General features: G+C 38.2%; 1 protein-coding gene across 1 annotated transcript in view; it reads right to left on the bottom strand.

The window, feature by feature from the left end:
• Window positions 1–18,768, bottom strand: part of LOC150085839 (DDB1- and CUL4-associated factor 5) — a 227,776-nt gene that overhangs the window by 157,250 nt on the left and 51,758 nt on the right. The window contains exon 2 of the mRNA XM_090373516.1: window positions 18,452–18,595. Coding sequence (XP_090229642.1) covers window positions 18,452–18,595 — 144 coding nt within the window. The remainder of the gene's footprint in view (window positions 1–18,451; window positions 18,596–18,768) is intronic.

Consider the following 18,768-nt stretch of genomic DNA (forward strand, 5'->3'; position numbering starts at 1 on the left):
TACAGTTTTTTTTTTTAAGGTCAGTGCAAGATGGATCCCCAGATTTCTGATTCCTGTGCTAGATTTTGGTGTCCGTAGGCCCTAGGCACTTTTATTCCAAAATGTGCTAAAAGATGGGGGGGTTAAATATTTTCTTCTATTTTAACACTGACTATCACGTCAATTAACGCAACTCAAGTTTCAACTATAATAAATGATAAACCACCTCAATTGATGGAGCGACCATCACTTCGATTTTTCTAGTTTCGAGAACAGTCACTAGATAGCATATACATATTGAATTGAAGCTCCTAGAGCCAATTGCGCTCATTTTCTCAGCTCATTTTTCATTACACATAGTGGAAAGAGTGAACTGCAGTTTTTTTGGTTTTTTTTTTTTTTGCCTTCTTTTATAGGCCCTAAAAATTTTGTAGGTCCTAGGCACTGTGCCTACGGTGCCTAATGGGAAATTGGCTCTGCCCTGTGCAAAAGCAATTCAGAGCATGATGTTGTGAGGAGAATTTAGAGCTTTATGGAAGGGATCCTGAAACTTTCATCTCCAGAATTGTTACAGGCAATGAAACATGGAGTCCTGAGACTAAGCAAGGATCAATGCAATGGATGCTGAAGGGTTCTCCCCCCAACCCAAAAAATTTTGGGCACAACCTTCAGCTGGAAAGATTATGGCCACCATTTTTTGGGATGCTGAGGGAATGTTGTACATTCACTATTTGGAACACAAGCAGACAGTCACTGGGGAGTCATATGCATCCCTACTGTACAACCTAAAGGATGTCATAAAGGAAAAACGCTGTGGAAAACTTTCCAGGGGTGTGCTGCTTCTTCAGGACAATGCACCAGTGCATAAGTCACATGCTGTTGCTGCTGCATTGAGAGACTGTGACTTTACAGAACTCACCCGTCCACCTCACAGTCCGGTTCTGGCCCCAAGTGACTATTTCCTGTTTTGACACCTCAAGAAAAATGTACGTGGACATTGCTTTGCTGATGATAATAAACTGAAATCTGTTGTTTCTGCATTCTTTGATGGACAGGGCAAAGAATTTTATTTGTCTGGTATTTCCTCATTGCCAACAAAATGGACAAGTATATTGAAATTCAGGGGAGTTACACTGAAAAATAAAAACAGATTTTTGCCTCTATCTCATTTCTTTCATAAGTAGGTAGGTAGATAATTTATTGAACATCCCTCATGTATTTCTTTTACTGGAAATATATAATCTAAAGCCATCAACAAGCAAGGAGAGTGATGCATAAAATACAAAATAATAAGGATGACAAAGAAATTTGGCCAATGATTCTCCATCTCTTCAAGGAAAAGCTGCAAAGCACTCCAGCAAGCAAAGAAAGAATAGTGTTCAGATAACATTCTCATCCCAGGAAGATCTGAGATGAGAGGCTATAGCTCAGATCCTCCAGCTCAACTCAGATCTTGTCTAGTCTATTCCAGTCTCATATATTTTTCTGTCAATGCATGATCACATGTTCAATACTTGGCTGTTTCCTTGCACTCTCTATCTTGATTCCTTGTCTCCCTTTTCATCACATTTCAAAATTTACATCTTTTGGTTCCTTCCTTTAAATTATATCTACAATACAGCTGAAGTATGAAATAAAATGATTGTTACTCTATCCTCACTAGTGGTACAGTTTGGGGCCTTTATATTCTTGTGTGTGCATTTTTAGTTCATTTTTTACAGCTTTGGGTGCTTCATTGGTCAGGAATGTGTTTGTTTACTAGCTGCCATAGTGCAGTCTTGCAACTTGACCTTCCTGGGATGAGGGTTTACTGAAGCATTACATTCTCTCTCTTTGCCCTTTGGGAAAGCTAAAATGCCTTTTAGCTTTCCCCTGAACAGATGAAGCACTCACAGCCAAATTTCTCTTTCTTTACAATCCCAGGTATTTTCAATTTATTCTAATATTTGATGCACAACCATCAAACCTTATTTCATTGGGCGGACTAAATTCATTTAATTTCAGTCATTTTTTTCTCTGAATTCATTTCAGCTTGTGATGGCTCTAGACAAGTAAAAAAGACACTGTCACAATGGCTTTCCAGAGTTTTTCACTTCTGAAATTTCTTTGTCATTTTGTAGACTTTATTTGTGATAACTTTTTCTGAAAGAACTACCTCTTTCTTTCAATTACTCTACTTTATATACGGGTGCACTCTCCTTAAATTACTTTATTTCCTTAAAATCAATATGATTGGTATTAAGCTTTAAGTCAACTCGTGACATACTGTTTTGATTTAACCAAAGAGGAAATACTTGATTTCTACTTCAAAAACCTGAAAGAATTTAATTTCACACGTGAAGAAATCTCCCAAGAGATCACTTTCCGATTTAAAATTAGCTCCAAATCAAAGAACACTTCTAACTGGGTGTTTGATTTTACCCCACATATTTTTTCAGCTATTTCTACTTTAGACAGGTTATTTATTGGGTGGACCACTCACCGATTCAAGCCTTTCATTGTTGTGACGAAGTGCTATTGTTGTCTTGCTTTCGGACACATTTCAAGTACGTGTAAACAAGAAGACCTTCTTGTGGACATTGTGGCAAACAAGGCCATATCTTTGCTGAGTGCCCCAGCAAGGATCAACTGCCTGTCTGCATTAATTGCAAGAGGCACAAACGTGATGCTAATCATTCAGTCAGTGATATCAACTGTCCTGAATACATAAAGGCTCAAGACACAGTAAGGCAACGAACAATTCCCTTCTAATATCACAGTTTTATTGAGTTCAAGCGCTTCCCAACCAAATATCCTGACTGTCAACAAAATTTCTGCAAGCCAATGCTCACCATTCACGCAACGTGGCAGATGAGCTACGTTGTGTGTCTGAGAAGAAACTCATTGACATTATTATTCTTCGAGAACCATATCATAGTAAAGGACAAATATCCTTGCTCTTCGCAGATTTTACAGCCAACCCATCCAGATCCCAAGGTAGCCATCGTAATATTTAATAAAAATGTTGACGTTTTACTTTTGTCCTGTTTAACATCACAGCATGCTATTTGCATTCAAGTCTTGAGCCCTAATCACTCGACTTATGTTATCTCAATGTATTGCCCTCCGTCATCCGATATAATTCCTCACTTGCACTATATCGATTCCGTATTCAGTTTATTAGGCCCTATTCCTCTGTTAATTTTACTTGACTCAAACTCCAAGTCTGCATTGTGGCATAGTTCTTTCACAGATGCTCGGGGATTACTGCTTGAGGATACCATCTTCTCCCATCAGCTTACTGCCTTGAATCAACCAAACCAGCCATGTACCTTTTCTAATTCCCTGTGTGAATCAAATATAGACATTTCTCTGGCCACAACTAGCACTGCAGATTCAAAACATTATCATTACTGCAATTCAGAAATCTACGCATAAAAATAAGCTAAAAACTAACTGCACACCTTGGTGGAATAACGAACTTTCTTCTACTTGGAAACTTGTACACAAAGCCAGAAGAAATTTTCAGCACAAACGGTGTACTTGGCTTCAAGAAGAAGTTAACAGATTATATGAAGAATACAAAACTCTCAAAAGAAAATATGTAAAATTGATTTATGAATACAAATTGCAATTCTGGCACAATTTTGTCCATACATCTGGGAATAATAATCCTTGGGGTGTCATTTATAAAATTGCTAAAAATAAAATGATCCTGGGTGACATTTTTAACTCCATTACCGCCAACAGTATGGCAACTCTTATATTAACAGACTCCATAAATGCCGTCTTGGACCAACTGCTTCCTAATGATGATCTCACTATTGACATTTCATACCATCTATCTATTAGAGATTTAAACCAAAAATACCTTCCTTTAGAAGAAACAAGTCCATTCACTGCAGAGGAACTTACTTCAATCCTGAATAAAATTCAGTCGAACAAATGTCCTGGCAATGACCTGATTGATAATATATTTATCAAACATTTTTATGACCTAAAGCCCAAAGTTTTACTTAAATTATTCAACTGCTTATATACAGGAACGTTTCCAAACCATGGAAACACACCATTCTTAAGATTTTACATAAACCTGGTAAGCCACTAGACAATGCCAGATCCTACCGCCCCATAGCCTTGCTCTCTCACCTGGGAAAATGTTAGAGAGACTAATCGCTAATAAAATTACCACACTGCAAGGAGCTACAAGCTCCACATCCTTTCTTCAATACAGTTTTAGGCAAGGGCTTGGATGCGAAGATGCCTTATTAGAACTTCACCACCTCAATGATAGCTCCACTTCCAAGTACGTCATGGCGATCTTTATCGATTTTGAAGGCGCTTTTGATACTTTGTGGTGGGTGAGCACCCTCAGTAGACTCCGTTCCAATCATTGCTCTCTTCAGCTTTATAAACTTGTTAGAAACTACTTTGCTGATCGCACCATCACCATCATCACTAAAAGCAAGAAGATTCACAGATCTGTCTCCCATGATTGCCCCCAAGGATTAATTTTGGGTCCTTTGATTTGGAACCTAGTTCTTGATGATTGGCTGCTTAGGACGACTTAATTTCAAAATGTGCAACAACTTGCGTATGCAGATGACCTTGTCATTTTGGTGAAGGGAAACTCAAGATCTGATTTAGAACTCTATGCCAATAGGCATAGAGTTCTAAATATCATCTTGGTCCTCTAAGAACAAATTGAAATTATCCCCAACCAAATAGAAGATTATGATTTTTAAACACAAATTAGACTAGGGCAGACCACCAGTTGTACAACTTGACAAGAAATCACTTCCACTTGTCCGAAGCACCAAATTTTTAGAAGTCATCATTGATGACCTTTTCCTTTACTGCACATATTCAATATCTGCCTGTCAAAGTTAAGAGTTTTACCGCAATGCTGCTCCAAATTACCAGACAAGACTGAGGATTAAACACTAAAACCCTACATCTAATTTATAATGCTGCCATAATCCCAATTACAACCTATGCTGCCATAATCCCAATTACAACCTATGCTGCCAGCCTTTGGTTTAGACGTACTGCACTTAAAACTGTACAAACTAAGTTATCCACTATTCAACATTGTTTTCTCCTTAACCTACTTCACGTTTGCCGAACAGTATCAACTCCAGCTCTACAGACTCTTGTGGGCACTATACCACTTGACCTGCACGTTGTGTTTAGAGGGCTTTGGTTTTACATCTGCAGAGGCATTTCTACACAATTTCAGGGAATCATTGTTAACCCCCAGGCTGATCCCAAAACTGAATGAACCCAATGCTGGAATTTGTTAGTGAACACCTGGCAGAATTGGAATTCTACCGAAAAAAAGGAGCTATTACCAAAAAATCCGTTCCCAATGTAACTGCACTACTTTCATCATCCACCAGAAAATGGTTTTCACCCTCTCTGTTTACCTCCTGCATACTAATTGGACATGGTTCGCTTAACGCAGAACTCTACCAATTCAGGCTTTCCAATACAGTCTGCTGTCGATGTGGGCTACAGGAAGACTCTCCTCAAGTACTTTTTGAATGCTCCATTTACAAGGGCCTAAGATTGGCTCTTAAGCCAACAGTACCAAACCTGTGTCCCGGATGTGAGAAGATACTGATTTCTGTCAACAACTTCCAGGCTCTTCAAACCATCTGCAATGCTGCTTTTAATCGAAGGAAGTCTTTCAATGTTAATGGAAGCAATCAAACTGAAAACACTTCATAAATGAAAATACAACCTGTTGCCCTGTTTGCCATCCTGAAGATGTAATATCCAAAATTTTGCTGGTTTTCAAGAACACACAAAGGTTTTAACAGATGCTGCATTTTTCTGGTTCATTCTTTATCAAGACTCTCCACAACTCAATCGTTCCTGCACAGTGACATCGTCATCAACCAGTGACTTCTGATACCACTCCAGATTAACAGAATTCTATCTAGAACTTGTTCCTGCTGATTGATCTTGTTTTTGGATGACATTACAACTTTTGTTTGACAATATGCCTTGTGGACTACTTTGGGCAGCACTGCATAAAGATGTGGGCAAAGACATGGATAAAGATTTTATTTTCTCTTTACTTCTTCGTCTTCTGCTGTCCTGTCTCCTGGGAATAACTGTGTGTGTGTGTGTGTGTGTGTGTGTGTGTGTGTGTGTGTGTGTGTGTGTGTGTGTGTGTGTGTGTGTGTGTGTGTGTGTGTGGGCGCATGCTGTTGTCGGCTTGCTGGCATGGGGTTCTTTTGAATGGCTCCAAACCTGCTTTGGACATTCAGCGCATGACTGTTGAGGTTGGCCATGGTTCATGCGTAGTTGTGGCCTACATCCTCGTGGTGTAGACGGACACTGGGCAGGATTTCCAGGTGATCACCTGCATGGTGACAAAACGGCCAGAAACAACACAACAACATGCACACTGCGCGAACATAATATTACACACATTTCTGGCCTGTTACAGTGCTCTGTAACCATCACAGTGTCAAAATAGCATATCTGCTATTTTGACAGACAAGTTGTCCCATAGTCGTGTTCACTACAAACCTGTTACATGTTGGTAGCTTCCCCCTCAGAAATGACTCAACAATCAAAAAGGATAAAATATTTTATCCAACAATCATGGGTGGATCTAGATTGTTTTTCTAGCCAGATTTTCTAGATTGCTTTTCTAGCCAGATTTTCTAGATTGTTTTGTTTGTCAACATAAATGTTGTAAAAAGTCCAGGAGGCATACCACTTAGGTGGCTTTGGGCTAACCATTGCCACCTGTAGCAGAAACCTTTTGGTAACCAGACCTCTGGTTTTCAGCTCCCACTTTGTTTGCCATAGCTCATGGAGCTTTGTGGCTATTCTTTTTCTTTCAGCATTGAAGGTGTTGGCTGTTTAAAAGGCTATCACCAAAAATTCTGTGACCCTTTGGCTACTTCCAGGTAAAGTGGAAGAGCTTCAGCCACCAACTAAAGTGCAGGTATGCTTACTGTGATACACGCTCTTGTATTAGTGAGTAGTATTGTCCTTTGTATTGATTCTAAATTATTCCTATTTCTTACTATGGCAGAGCAGGTGAACCATGCACTGGCTCCATAGGTGATAACAGGTAGGAATATCACATGGTATATGATTGCCAGGGTCTTTCTTTTGAGCCCCCAGTCTGCTCGACTGATCCTGGCAATCATACTGTATAATTTCTCACTTTCTTCGCCAAGTAGAACAAATGGGGATAAAAAGTTAATTTATAAACAAAGACCACAACAAGGTATTTTAGCTCTGTTACCATTTTTATAGTGGTTGTGTTAATTTTGATTTGTGGACATCTTATGTCAAAATTGCATTTTGAAAGTATCTGTTTGGTTTTTCAGGAGATATTTTGAGCATGTACATTTGTGCCCCCTCCTGCAGCTGCAAGAGGGCAGGATTTGATCTTTTCTCTACAACCACTCACTTGTTACCTTTTACATGGAAAATCATGTAATTTGCATTTGTCAATGTTCAACTTCAGTTAGCACTTCTCAGCCCATTTGCCCAACTTATCTAGATCCAGTTGGAGTAACATACTGTCTTTACTGTCGTTATCAGCCTTTCCAACCTTTATATCATCTGTGCAAACTTGGACATTAAACCTGATATATACCTTCATCAATATCATTGATAAATATACAAAACAACAATAGGCCCAACAATGAACCGTGGCAAACTCCTCTAATAACATTAGTCCACACAGAGCAGTGTCCACTGATTACCTCTCTCTGTCGGCTCCCACTCAACCATCCCTTTATCCATTGTAGCAACTTACCCTTAAGGCCATACCTCTCCAATTTGTACAGCAGTCTTCCATGTGCAACAGCATCAAAAGTTTTCCCGAAATCCAAGTATATGATATCAAAATAATTTTTGGCATTCAGTTCCTTTGTGACCACATCATAGTATCCAATCAAATTTGTCAGACAAGACCTCCCTTTCACAAACCCATGCTGTGTCTTAACTATTACTGCAGCCTTGTCTAGATGATCCTGCAATGCTTCTTTAACCAGTGATTCCATTATTTTCCCCGGAACACAAGTTAAACTAACAGGTCTATAGTTACCTGTGTCAGCTTTTGAATCCCCTTTGTGAATTGGTGGTGCATTTGCACACCTCCAGTCCATGGGGACCTCCCCCTGAGTCCAAAGAAGCTCTCAGAATTAAGGCTAAGGGTTTGCTTACTTCTTATATTGCCTCCTTTAATATAACTGGATAGTTCCCATCCACCCAAGGTGCCTTCTTTATGTCTAACTTCAACAATTTCTCCTCCACTTTACTCTCAGTTATTACAAAATCACTTAGCTCCCTGTAAAGTTTGATAAACTTCCGATACTCTTCCCACTGAAAACTCCTGATGTGTGAATGTTGATGCAAAATACTCATTCATTCATCAGCTACCCGAGCATGATCATTAATATTCAACCCATCTATGTTAAGTGGTCCAATCTGATTATCCCTTTCCTTCTAGAGTTTACATAAGTAATGAACTCTTTGCTGTTTTTCTTTGCATCCTTTGCCAAAGATTTCTCATATTCTGCCTTCGTCTGCCTAACCCACTTTGTGACTTGATTACAGACTAGTTTATATCTGAAATAGGGTTCTGTGTCGCCTGATAATTTATATGCATCCCATACATTTTTCTTCTCTGCCACGAGCCTCATTAGTTCATCTGACATCCATTTAGGCCTAAACTTTGAACAGTATTTTTTAGTTGAAATGAAAAGCCTAGTAGTCTCTAAAATTAAGTCCCTGAAGGTTTCCCATTTAGAATTGAATGTTGGTAGCATCATTGGTTGATCCCACTGTACAGAATTTAAAAACTGTCTGAGAACCCTGTAGTCAGCTTTACGAAAGCAAAAGTCCTTCCCTTTAGCCTTGATGGTAGTTACATCTTTAAGAAATTCCCACATCAGTACAATTGTGATCACTGCCACCCAGTGGTTCCTTTATCTATAAATTCTTAATGCGTGAATAATCACTGCTGATAATCAGATCAAGAGTATTACTCCCTCTGGTTGCCTCTAGAACATGTTGCTGTAGAAAAAATATCATCCAAAATCTTGCTACTGTGCGAGTGACCAATCCACAAGTTCCAGTCAATATCTGGAAAGTTAAATCCCCCATTATAAGACATTCTGATTCTGGCCCACTCTATTTCTCTGCACAATTGCTCATTATACTCATCAGATTCATTAGGCCTATAACACACACCTACTCTCATTTTTCCTTTTCCAGTGCTTATGTCACACCAAACAGACTCAACATTGCATTGTCCACCAACATCAACTGGATGCATTTCCTTAGATTTTGTGTGTTTCTTAACTAAAAGCATAACCCCTCCTCCCTTCCTGTCCTGTCTATCCTTTCTGTACACATTGTACTCCCCAAATTCAAATTCTGTACTGCTTATGTCTGTGTGGCACCACGTCTCTGATATCCCAACAATATCTGCCTTTGATGTCTTGACTAGCACTTCAAGCTCATCAATATTATTAACTATACTCCTAGCATTGGTGTACATGCAAGTATACATGCACCTGTTTCTACTCTTAGTTACCCTAATACAGCCCATGTATTTATTTATCCCACTATGACTCCCAGTAGTCCTGGAAATCTCCACTGCCTTGCTTTCCAGGCTGCTGCTCATTCTAATAGAAGCAGTGCAAGAATCACTTTTGCCTCTGCCTGCAGCCACTGTTAACCTTTTAGTCTGTGTATCCCCCAAACTAGCAGTTTTCTGACCCACCTAACACTGCCTCGATAGCATCAGCAAATATTCTTGCACCCTTTCTTGCACCCATCCCCTTAGAAGCAGTCTCTCCTGTCAACAAGCACAGACTAGGCTGGAAAAAATTCTACCCCTTCAGCCTTGCACAATCTCTCCAGGGCTGAACTGATCGACAAGGCTCTCATCACATACTCTCTCCTATCGTGTCTAGGCAGAATTGCACTCTCACATTCAACCCTAACTCGCGACTTTTCCAGACTTTTCCTAACTCACAATGTTCCAGAAGAAAGGGCCAAGGATTGAACCCTGCGAGCAACGTTTATTCACAGGGTGTATCAATTCCTGGAAACTTGTGCATACTGAGACACTCCTGTCTGTAAGGTAGCTGTTTATTACGTTATATTGGTTTTGTGGGGCTTTTGCCTGGCAGAGTCTCCTAAGGAAACTAGGCCAACAGAGTGAGTCAAATGCCCCAGCAAAGTCAATAGACATTGCCAGCATATATTTCTCCCCTGAGTTTTTAACTGTTGTCAGTAGGTGGTGAATGGCATCTTCAGTAGAGTTGCCCTGCTTAAAACCATACTGATTGTTGCAATATAAACCTGCTTCCATGTAGTATTGAGCTAATCTACTATATATTAGTCTTTCATATATTTTCCCTAGTACAGGGAGTAGGGCTATTGGTCTATATGATTTTGGATAAGTAGGTGGTTTCTTGGGGTTTTTGAGAATTAATCTTAACACAGCTTTTTTCCATATTTTTGGGAATATACCTTCTGGGAACAGGCATTCTGTGTGTTATCAGACACTCAGTCTAAAACACTGATGGATCCAATATCTTTCTATTTCAGAAGATTTAGGAGAAGTCCGGTTGTCCTGCCTCCCTAAAATCCACTCATGCACACCTTCTTGATGGTAAGCCCTGTTACATCACTTAGGTGGCAACGAACGTGTAGAGTGGTTCTCTTCAAGACGCCTGGTCAGCATGAAGAGGAAAAGATCAAACCCTCCAGCACATGACAGTAAGACAAAACAAATGGCCCTCAGTCCCCAGCGGCTTTCATTCCCCCTCTTATGGCAGTGAGAGGATCAGAGTGGAAGCAGAGGGTGGTAAGAATCTCTGGGTACGATCAAGCTGCCACGCACGGAAACTGAACTTGTCCTGTTACAACGTAAGATCGCTCAGCATGAAGACAGGATACTAGAGCTGGAAAAAGAATTAGAAAATGTAAATTGGAATATAATCGGTTTGGCTGAAACAAGAAGAAGTGAATCACTTATAAGTTTATCAAGTGGAAATCTGCTATACAGCAATGGAAACAGTGAAAGGAGTGAAGGTGAAGTTGGCTTTCTGGTTCATAAAGACATAAAAAAACAACATTTTGAAATTCAAAAGTACATCACCAAGGGTGTCAAAGACTACTACTCAGGATTTCTAAGAGGTATAAGCTAAAGGTTTTAATGATTTATGCACCAACATCGAGCCATGATGATGAAGAGGTTGAAGAAATGTAAACCGAAATTGAGAGTCTTCTAGATGAATAGAAAACTCACTACAATATCATTATAGGTGACTTCAATGCTAAGGTTGGAAAGAGACAAAACAGCGCAGAAAGGGGAACTATAGAAAATTTTGGAATTGGTGAAAAAAATGAAAGAGGTGAAAGACTTGTGGAATTTGCAGAATCTAGAGTATACATTGTCAGTAATATTATAATACATTGTCAGTAATGAACACTTTTTTTCAAGAAAAGGGTGAACAGAAAGTGGATATGGAAGAACCCAAATGGATTAACAACTAATGAAATAGACTTCATTCTCACTAACAGAAGATATATTGTGAATGATGTTACTGTCCTGAACAAGGTAAATGTTGGAAGTGATCACAGAATGATGGTAAGATGCACACTTGATGTAGATGTAAGAAAAGAAACGAAAAAACTGACTCGAGTAAATAATACAAAGGTCTTTGAGATAGCAGAAGAGGAGAAAAAGCAGTATGTACTGGAACTTAAGAACAAGTTTGAGCTTCTGCAGACTGTTCAGGACCAAGATATTGATGAGGGATATTACAACTTTCTGAAAGTGATAAAGCCCAAGAAACCTATAGGGAAAAAGAAATCCAAAGAAAAAAAAAATCAGTCAAGAAACACTTTCATGATGAACCGAAGATGACATATGAAGAGCAAGAAAAACACTGACAGGGAGAAAATTGAGTATATTGAGTTATGCAAAGCCATTAGAAAGAGACTTAGAGAAGACATAAGAAAATTTAACACAAGAAAAGTAGAACAAGCATTAAGGGAAAACAAAGGATTTAAATCAGCAGCCATGAGCAGTAATACAGAAAAACAAATGATACTGAAACTGAAGAATAGTGATGGTGTACTTGTGAATAAATAGCAGAAGACTACTATAAAGAGTTATACAAGGAGTGAGGGGAATGATGCCAGCAGTGGGGAAGATGGATCGCAAATTGGCAACACATACAACATATCTGATATCCTTCCTGATGAAGTAGAACATGTGTTGAAGAAAATGAAGAATCAGAAAGTCCCAGGGGAAGATGAAGTTACTGTAGAGTTGTTAAAATTGGGAGGAAGAGACATGACACAAAAACTGGCAAGACTCTTCACAAAATGCATTAGAAAAGGTGTGAGGCCTAAGGAATGGAATAATGCAATCATAGTTTTGCTGCATAAGAAAGGAGATAAATAAGAAATTGGAAATTATAAACCAATTAGCTTGTTATCCCACATCTACAAGTTGTTCACAAGGGTCATTACTAACAGATTAGAAAGAATACTTGATGAGAATCAACCGAAAGAGCAAGCTGGCTTTAGGACAGGATTCTCAACTATGGATCACCTTCACATAATGTCACAGCTAATGGAGAAAGCAAATGAATATAAAACACCATTATGCCTGGCATTTGTGGATTATGAAAAGGCATTTGACTCCATACAGCATAAAGCAATTTCAGGGCACTGGAAAGACAAGGCACAAATACCCTATATATTATGATTTTGAAGAAAATATATGAAAATGCTACCTCCTTTATTAGACTAGACAAAGACAGTAATAAATTTAAAATTGAGAAAGAAGTTCGACAAGAAGACACAACATCTCCAAAGTTGTTTACTGCTGCCCTTGAGGAAGCTTTCAGAAGATTAGACTGGTTGCAGAAAAGAGTCAATGTGAATGGAGAGTACCTGAACCATTTACGATTTGCAGATTAAATTTTGGCCATAAGCCACGATCCCAAAGAATTAGAGGAAAATCTTAATCAGTTATGCACAGTTAGTAAGGATTTTGGACTAAAGATGAATATGGCTAAAACAAAAGTAATGATGAACAAGTATGCCACGGAAAGGGATATAATGATTGAAGGAGCAGTAATTGAAAAGGTGGAGTCATATACTTATCTGGGACAAGTCTTTAGCTGTAATTATGATAAATGGCTGGAAGTCAAGAGAAGAATAAATTTTGGACAGATAGAATTCAGGAAATATAGTCACATACTGAGGAGCAATATCCCCAATTTGTTTTGTCTGAAACGTAAAATAATGAACCAATGTATACTCCCCACCATGACTTATGGAAGTGAAACTTGGGCACTCACCAAAAGAATGGAAGAGAAGCTGAGAACTACACAGCGAAGAATGGAACAAATTATATTGGGAATCGACTGATAGATAGATAATTTAGTCTGATAGATCAGACTAAAGAACTAAAATGGTCTTGGGCAGGACACAGCTCGAAGGCATGATGACAGATGGACGAAGAAAATAACAGAATGGTACCCAAGAGGAGCTAGAAGAAGACCTGGAAGACAACAACGGAGACGGAGATGTAATTCATGAGTTTGTGGGTAGTAAATGGATGGCCATTGCACAAAACAGAAGGAACTGGAAAGTTGCTGGAGAGGCCTTCATCCTGCAGTGGATTGAAAATGGCTGATGATGACCTTCTGTCATACTGTTATTATACAGTGCTATTAATTTGTCTGGTGTTATTTCTGCTAATTTTTTGATAATTTCAACCTCTAAGAGGTCAAAACCTGGGCATTTATTGTTTTTAATTTTATTGTGGTGCTATTTCTAAGTCTTGTATAGTAAACAAAGGTTCAATATTGGCATTGACATGTTCAGTGTTTTCTTTTATGTCTAGATGGGTGGGGGAATGATAGCTGGTTTCAGTCTGAATAATACTGTCTAGGATTTTATTTACAGAATCTGCCCAACACCGGTTTCATCTGGTTTGACAGTAGTTTCCAAGACATCTCTCCTCTTGGCAGCTTGTTGGTCACTATTCTGTAGACAACTCCCCAAGGGTCATTGTTTCCAGTAGTTCCCACCAAGTGCCTCCACATTCCTTTTTCTTGTCTCTTTTGAGGGCTGTATATTGATACCTGAAAGTTCTATAAGAATCTCTCAGTGCACCTACCTCATTTTGTGTTCAAGATTTTCAGCCTCTTTGAAAATGTCTCCTTGCCTGGTACACCCTTCTCCTTAGTATAGTCAGTTCAGGGCACCACCAGCGGACTGCCTGCTTCCTCGGTTTTTTCCACGGGATAGACAGGTTTGCTGTTTTTGTTAAAATGTGTCATAGTCAGTGCTTGTTTGTCTGGGCTACAGCTGTCTGATCTAGACCACTCGTTTTGCTGTTTTGCAGCTCAGCTGCTGTATGTTCTGCAAAAATCTTCCAGTTTGCCTTTTTAAGGTTATACCTTTTGATATCCAACAAGGAATGTTGGTTAATTTGTAACTGCCTGTTTAGTTTGAAGGTGATGGTTCTATGATCTGATGCGGTCCGGGCTGGCTGGATACACCAGCATATTTGACAGCAAAGTGTAAGATATGATATACCAATGAATATGTTAATTAGGCAGATCGGCTCCAGACTTATACAACTGGAGTAACTTGTTTAAGAATAGAGAATGGACTGCAGCTTTTGCTGAGTTTGCTATAGAGGTAAGCAGGATTAGGCCATTGTAAAAAGTTGTATATATGTAAACAGTGTTTTATGGAGTTGACATATAGTTGAAATTGGAATTTATTGATTTTATTGTTTAAAATTATATAAAAAGGAAATGTTGCAAAAAGTATAAAATACAAAATACAAAAATGTATTGATGAATTTTATTCTTTAGAGTTTTATACTGATTTTAGAGTTTATAGTTGTATAAAAAGAAAATATTGTAAAAAGTATAAAATACAAAAATATATTGATGATTTTTATGTTTAGAGTTTTTAATTTGGCTGGAACAAGAATCAAAGTTTATAGAAGTTTGCCTTTGAAGTTTAAAGTTTAATTGAATTCTAGATAGTGGAGATCTACCTCTTTGGGGCAGGGGCAGTAACATATCCACAATGTTTGATTTATCACACAGAGGATATGACTAAGGATCAAAGATTAAAATTGATAGGATAGAGGAATAAAGCATGGACGAGTTTATTTCTCAGGAAGTGCAGGTACAAGTAGGTGTTAGGATAGTGATGATGTCTCTTATGATGGCTGTATACTGATTCCTGAGGGTTCTATAAGAATCTCACAGTGCATCCACCTCATTTTGTGGCCAAGATGTTCTAGCTCTTTGAAAATTCCTCCTCGTCTGGTGCACCCTTCTGAGTATAGTCAGTTCAGGGCACCACCAGGGGACTACCTGTTTCCTTGGTTTCTTCCGTGAGCTAAACATGTATGCTGTTTTTATTAAAATATTTGTCATAGTCAGTGCTTGCTCATCCGGGCTACAGTTGCCAGATCTAGACCACTCATTTTCCTATTTTTGCAGCTCAGCTGCTGTATGTACTGTGAAAATCTGCTAGTTTGCCTTTTTAATGTTGTAATTTTTGATATCCAACAGAAGTGTTGGAATTTTTGTAATTGCCTGTTTAGTTTGAAGGTGATGGCTCTATGATCTGATGTGGTCGAGACTGGCTGGATACACCAGTCTGTAATTTTATAAGCTATTGAATTGGTGTCAAGACTAACATCAATGTCACTCTCCCACATGGTACTGCTAAAATATGGGAGATTATTTGGTTGGTTTAGCACTTGAAAGGGTGAGGTGGCTATAAAATTTGATAATATCTAGCCATTGTGGCTATTCAGCCTTATGGCTATGCCATAAGACTGACCGGCAGTTGATATCAGCACACATTATGATATTTGCTGTAGGTAGCACGTCTGTGACTGCTTGTAAATATTCTATTGTAGGATTTATATCTTCACCAGGTCTGGAATAAAGTGAGATAACAAAGAACTCTCCCACAGCACTAGTGATATCAGCACACACACACACACACACACACACACACACACACACACACACACACACACACACACACACACACACACACACACACACACACACCCCACACACACACACACACACACACACACACACACTGCCATTGGGGAGCAGAAGTGACCCACCTTTGTGACTAAGGTCAGTGTTTTTAACTACATTGCTGTAGAGGGGACAGCCGAGGTGTATTCTATAATTTTGTAGTTTCTTCAGTATCCTTGAACCCTACTCATATGTGCGTGTGGAGTACCAAGATGTCTATGTCATTTTCTTCTAATTTGAGCTTGATCTGATCTACAACAGCTCTTGCTCTTTGAGCATTCAATCAGATAAGATTTAGAGCCCTAGTCACGTTTATATTTTCAAGCCGGCCCATAACTGGTCCTAGATTATAGTTTTACTATTTTACTATTTTTACTTTTTTTACTAAGTTTTACTATTTAATTTTTTACTAATTAATTTTTTACTAAGTTTTACTATTTTTTTATAGAAGGAGCATTTGTCATCCCTGATGCTGCGTGCATAGTCAGTCAGCCGTGCTGCCTTGCAGATAGCACATTTTGGCTGCTGAGACTTATTTTTGCAACTTTTGTAATCGTGGCCAGTGACTGCACATTGACCACAGACAGATTCTTTTTGATTGCAATCCCTGGCAGTATGACCATACCTAATGACATTTAAAACATTTCTGTATGGGGGAAATGTTCCCTGAATCTATGGCTGGTCCAGCCAGCATAGATTCTATGTTGTTCCTGCAGTGCCTTCCATATTTTAGATGTAATTTCTGCTATTATGTTAAATAATTCATTTCTTTTGCTTTTGGTTCATCTTTTTAGAAGGAATTCAGCAGCAAATTCATCTATTGTCATTATGCTACTGAAGTTTTTAAAATATATATCCATCATTAGGTCTTTTTCTAACGTTGCCTCTGGTACATGAAATTTATAATGTTGCCTCTCCCTGAAACTTGGGTTTTTCTTGCAGCAAACAGAAAATCGACCTCAGAACACTCAATTTACAGACAATACACATGGAGCAATATGGCCTTAGTTGCTGATGCTCCTAAAATGCTGTTTACATGCCACCAAATACCACTTCAGTTTTGCAACCAATTGAGCAGGGACTAATAGCAACCTTTAAAGACTATTCCCTTCGCCAAACTTTCATGAAAATGGTAAGAATTTTGGACAGGTCAGACAAAATTATCAAGGATTATTGGCACTCATTCAATATTTTGAAAGGCATTAATAACATCAATGCAGTTCAGGAGGAAGTCTCAGTGAACTGTTTGAACAGAGTGTGGTGCAAACTTCTCGCACAATTTATGCACGACCTCACAGAATTAGAGCCAATGGAGAACACTGTTAAAGACGTTAGCAAGGCAAGAGGTGGGATTGGACGAGATTGTAGCTGAAGATATAACAGAGCTGTTGGATAGCCATGGACAGCAGCTTTCTAATGAAGACTTGGAAGAATTGGCTAAAGAACTAAGCCAACAGAAGGAGGAAAAAGAAAAAAGATGAAGAGCCTCCTCTAAAATCTATGAATACAAGCAATCTACAGCACATCCTTTCAGCCATCAAGACCCTCTCTGATGAGCTCTGTGAGATTGACTATGATTGGGAGCGAAGTGCAAAATGAAAAGGAGCGTAACTGTATCCATCAGCCCATATTCTGAGATTCTCAAAGAAATAAAGAAAGAAAGAGAAAATCTCGACAGTCAATGCTGCATGCTTTCTTATAAAAAAGGAAAGACCTCAATTTGTTTATCCCTGCTTATCTACTTCAATTGCATTTTATGACCTGAGGGCAAGAGGAACAAAATATTCTATCTTTTTACAAGAAGTAAAATCAGTTAGTTTGAGGTCTGTGTATTATTTATGATGGTACTTGTCAGAACCACCATGTGATGACTAATACCATGACAAACTGGACAGCAAACATGGTGAGTTGGAGTAAGTGATGAACGGCTGGCATGGATTCAATAAGTCATAATAATAATTTCATTTACAATGAAACTGAAATACAGATAGAGAGTGTGTTAGCAACTATGCTCATTAATATCAAAAAAGACTGATGTTCACTGGTTCCATTTACTATACTATTATGGACCATGAGCTTTTACTGCCAACACCAATTTATGCTGGTTTCTTAACAAAAGTCAGAGACAATAAAAGGTATTAAATAATGTGTTAGTTCTGTACACTTTACACTTCAAAGATTGGTATGGCTGTTCTGCAAGATAAAAAAAAATGATATTTAAAACAAGATGAAAATGATGACAAAAAAATTATTACCCTTCCAAAGAATGGAAAAGCACTATAAAAAGCTCCACATAAGTAAAACTTCATGCCTAGTAATTAGGTTATCATAATGTTCAATATAAATATAGAATAAAAAATTTTAAGCCTAATGTCATTTTAATTAGTTTTATTTACCTGCAGAAAGTAATTTTTTATGCCTTGAGTCAAATCCGAGGCAGAAAATGTTGCTATTATGTTCCCCTTTCATTGAACTTGGAAAAACCTTACTAGTCAATGCTTTTTCAACATTCCATAACAATACTCTCCTGTCATCACCACCTATTTAAAAAAAAAAAAAAAAAGTTAATTTAAAACAAAAATAAAAGATTTAAATTTTTTAATAAAAAGTTTTAATTTTAAGTTTGAAAGATAGAGTGAAAGGAAAATAAAGTAAAAACAAAAGGGATAAATAACTTAGCAGTAACAATATTTAAAATGAAATAAAAACAAAC

The sequence above is a fragment of the Mastigoproctus giganteus genome, chromosome 5 (assembly GCF_048544385.1).
Source record: "Mastigoproctus giganteus isolate SK-2022 chromosome 5, ASM4854438v1, whole genome shotgun sequence".
NCBI classification, from domain to species: domain Eukaryota; kingdom Metazoa; phylum Arthropoda; class Arachnida; order Uropygi; family Thelyphonidae; genus Mastigoproctus; species Mastigoproctus giganteus.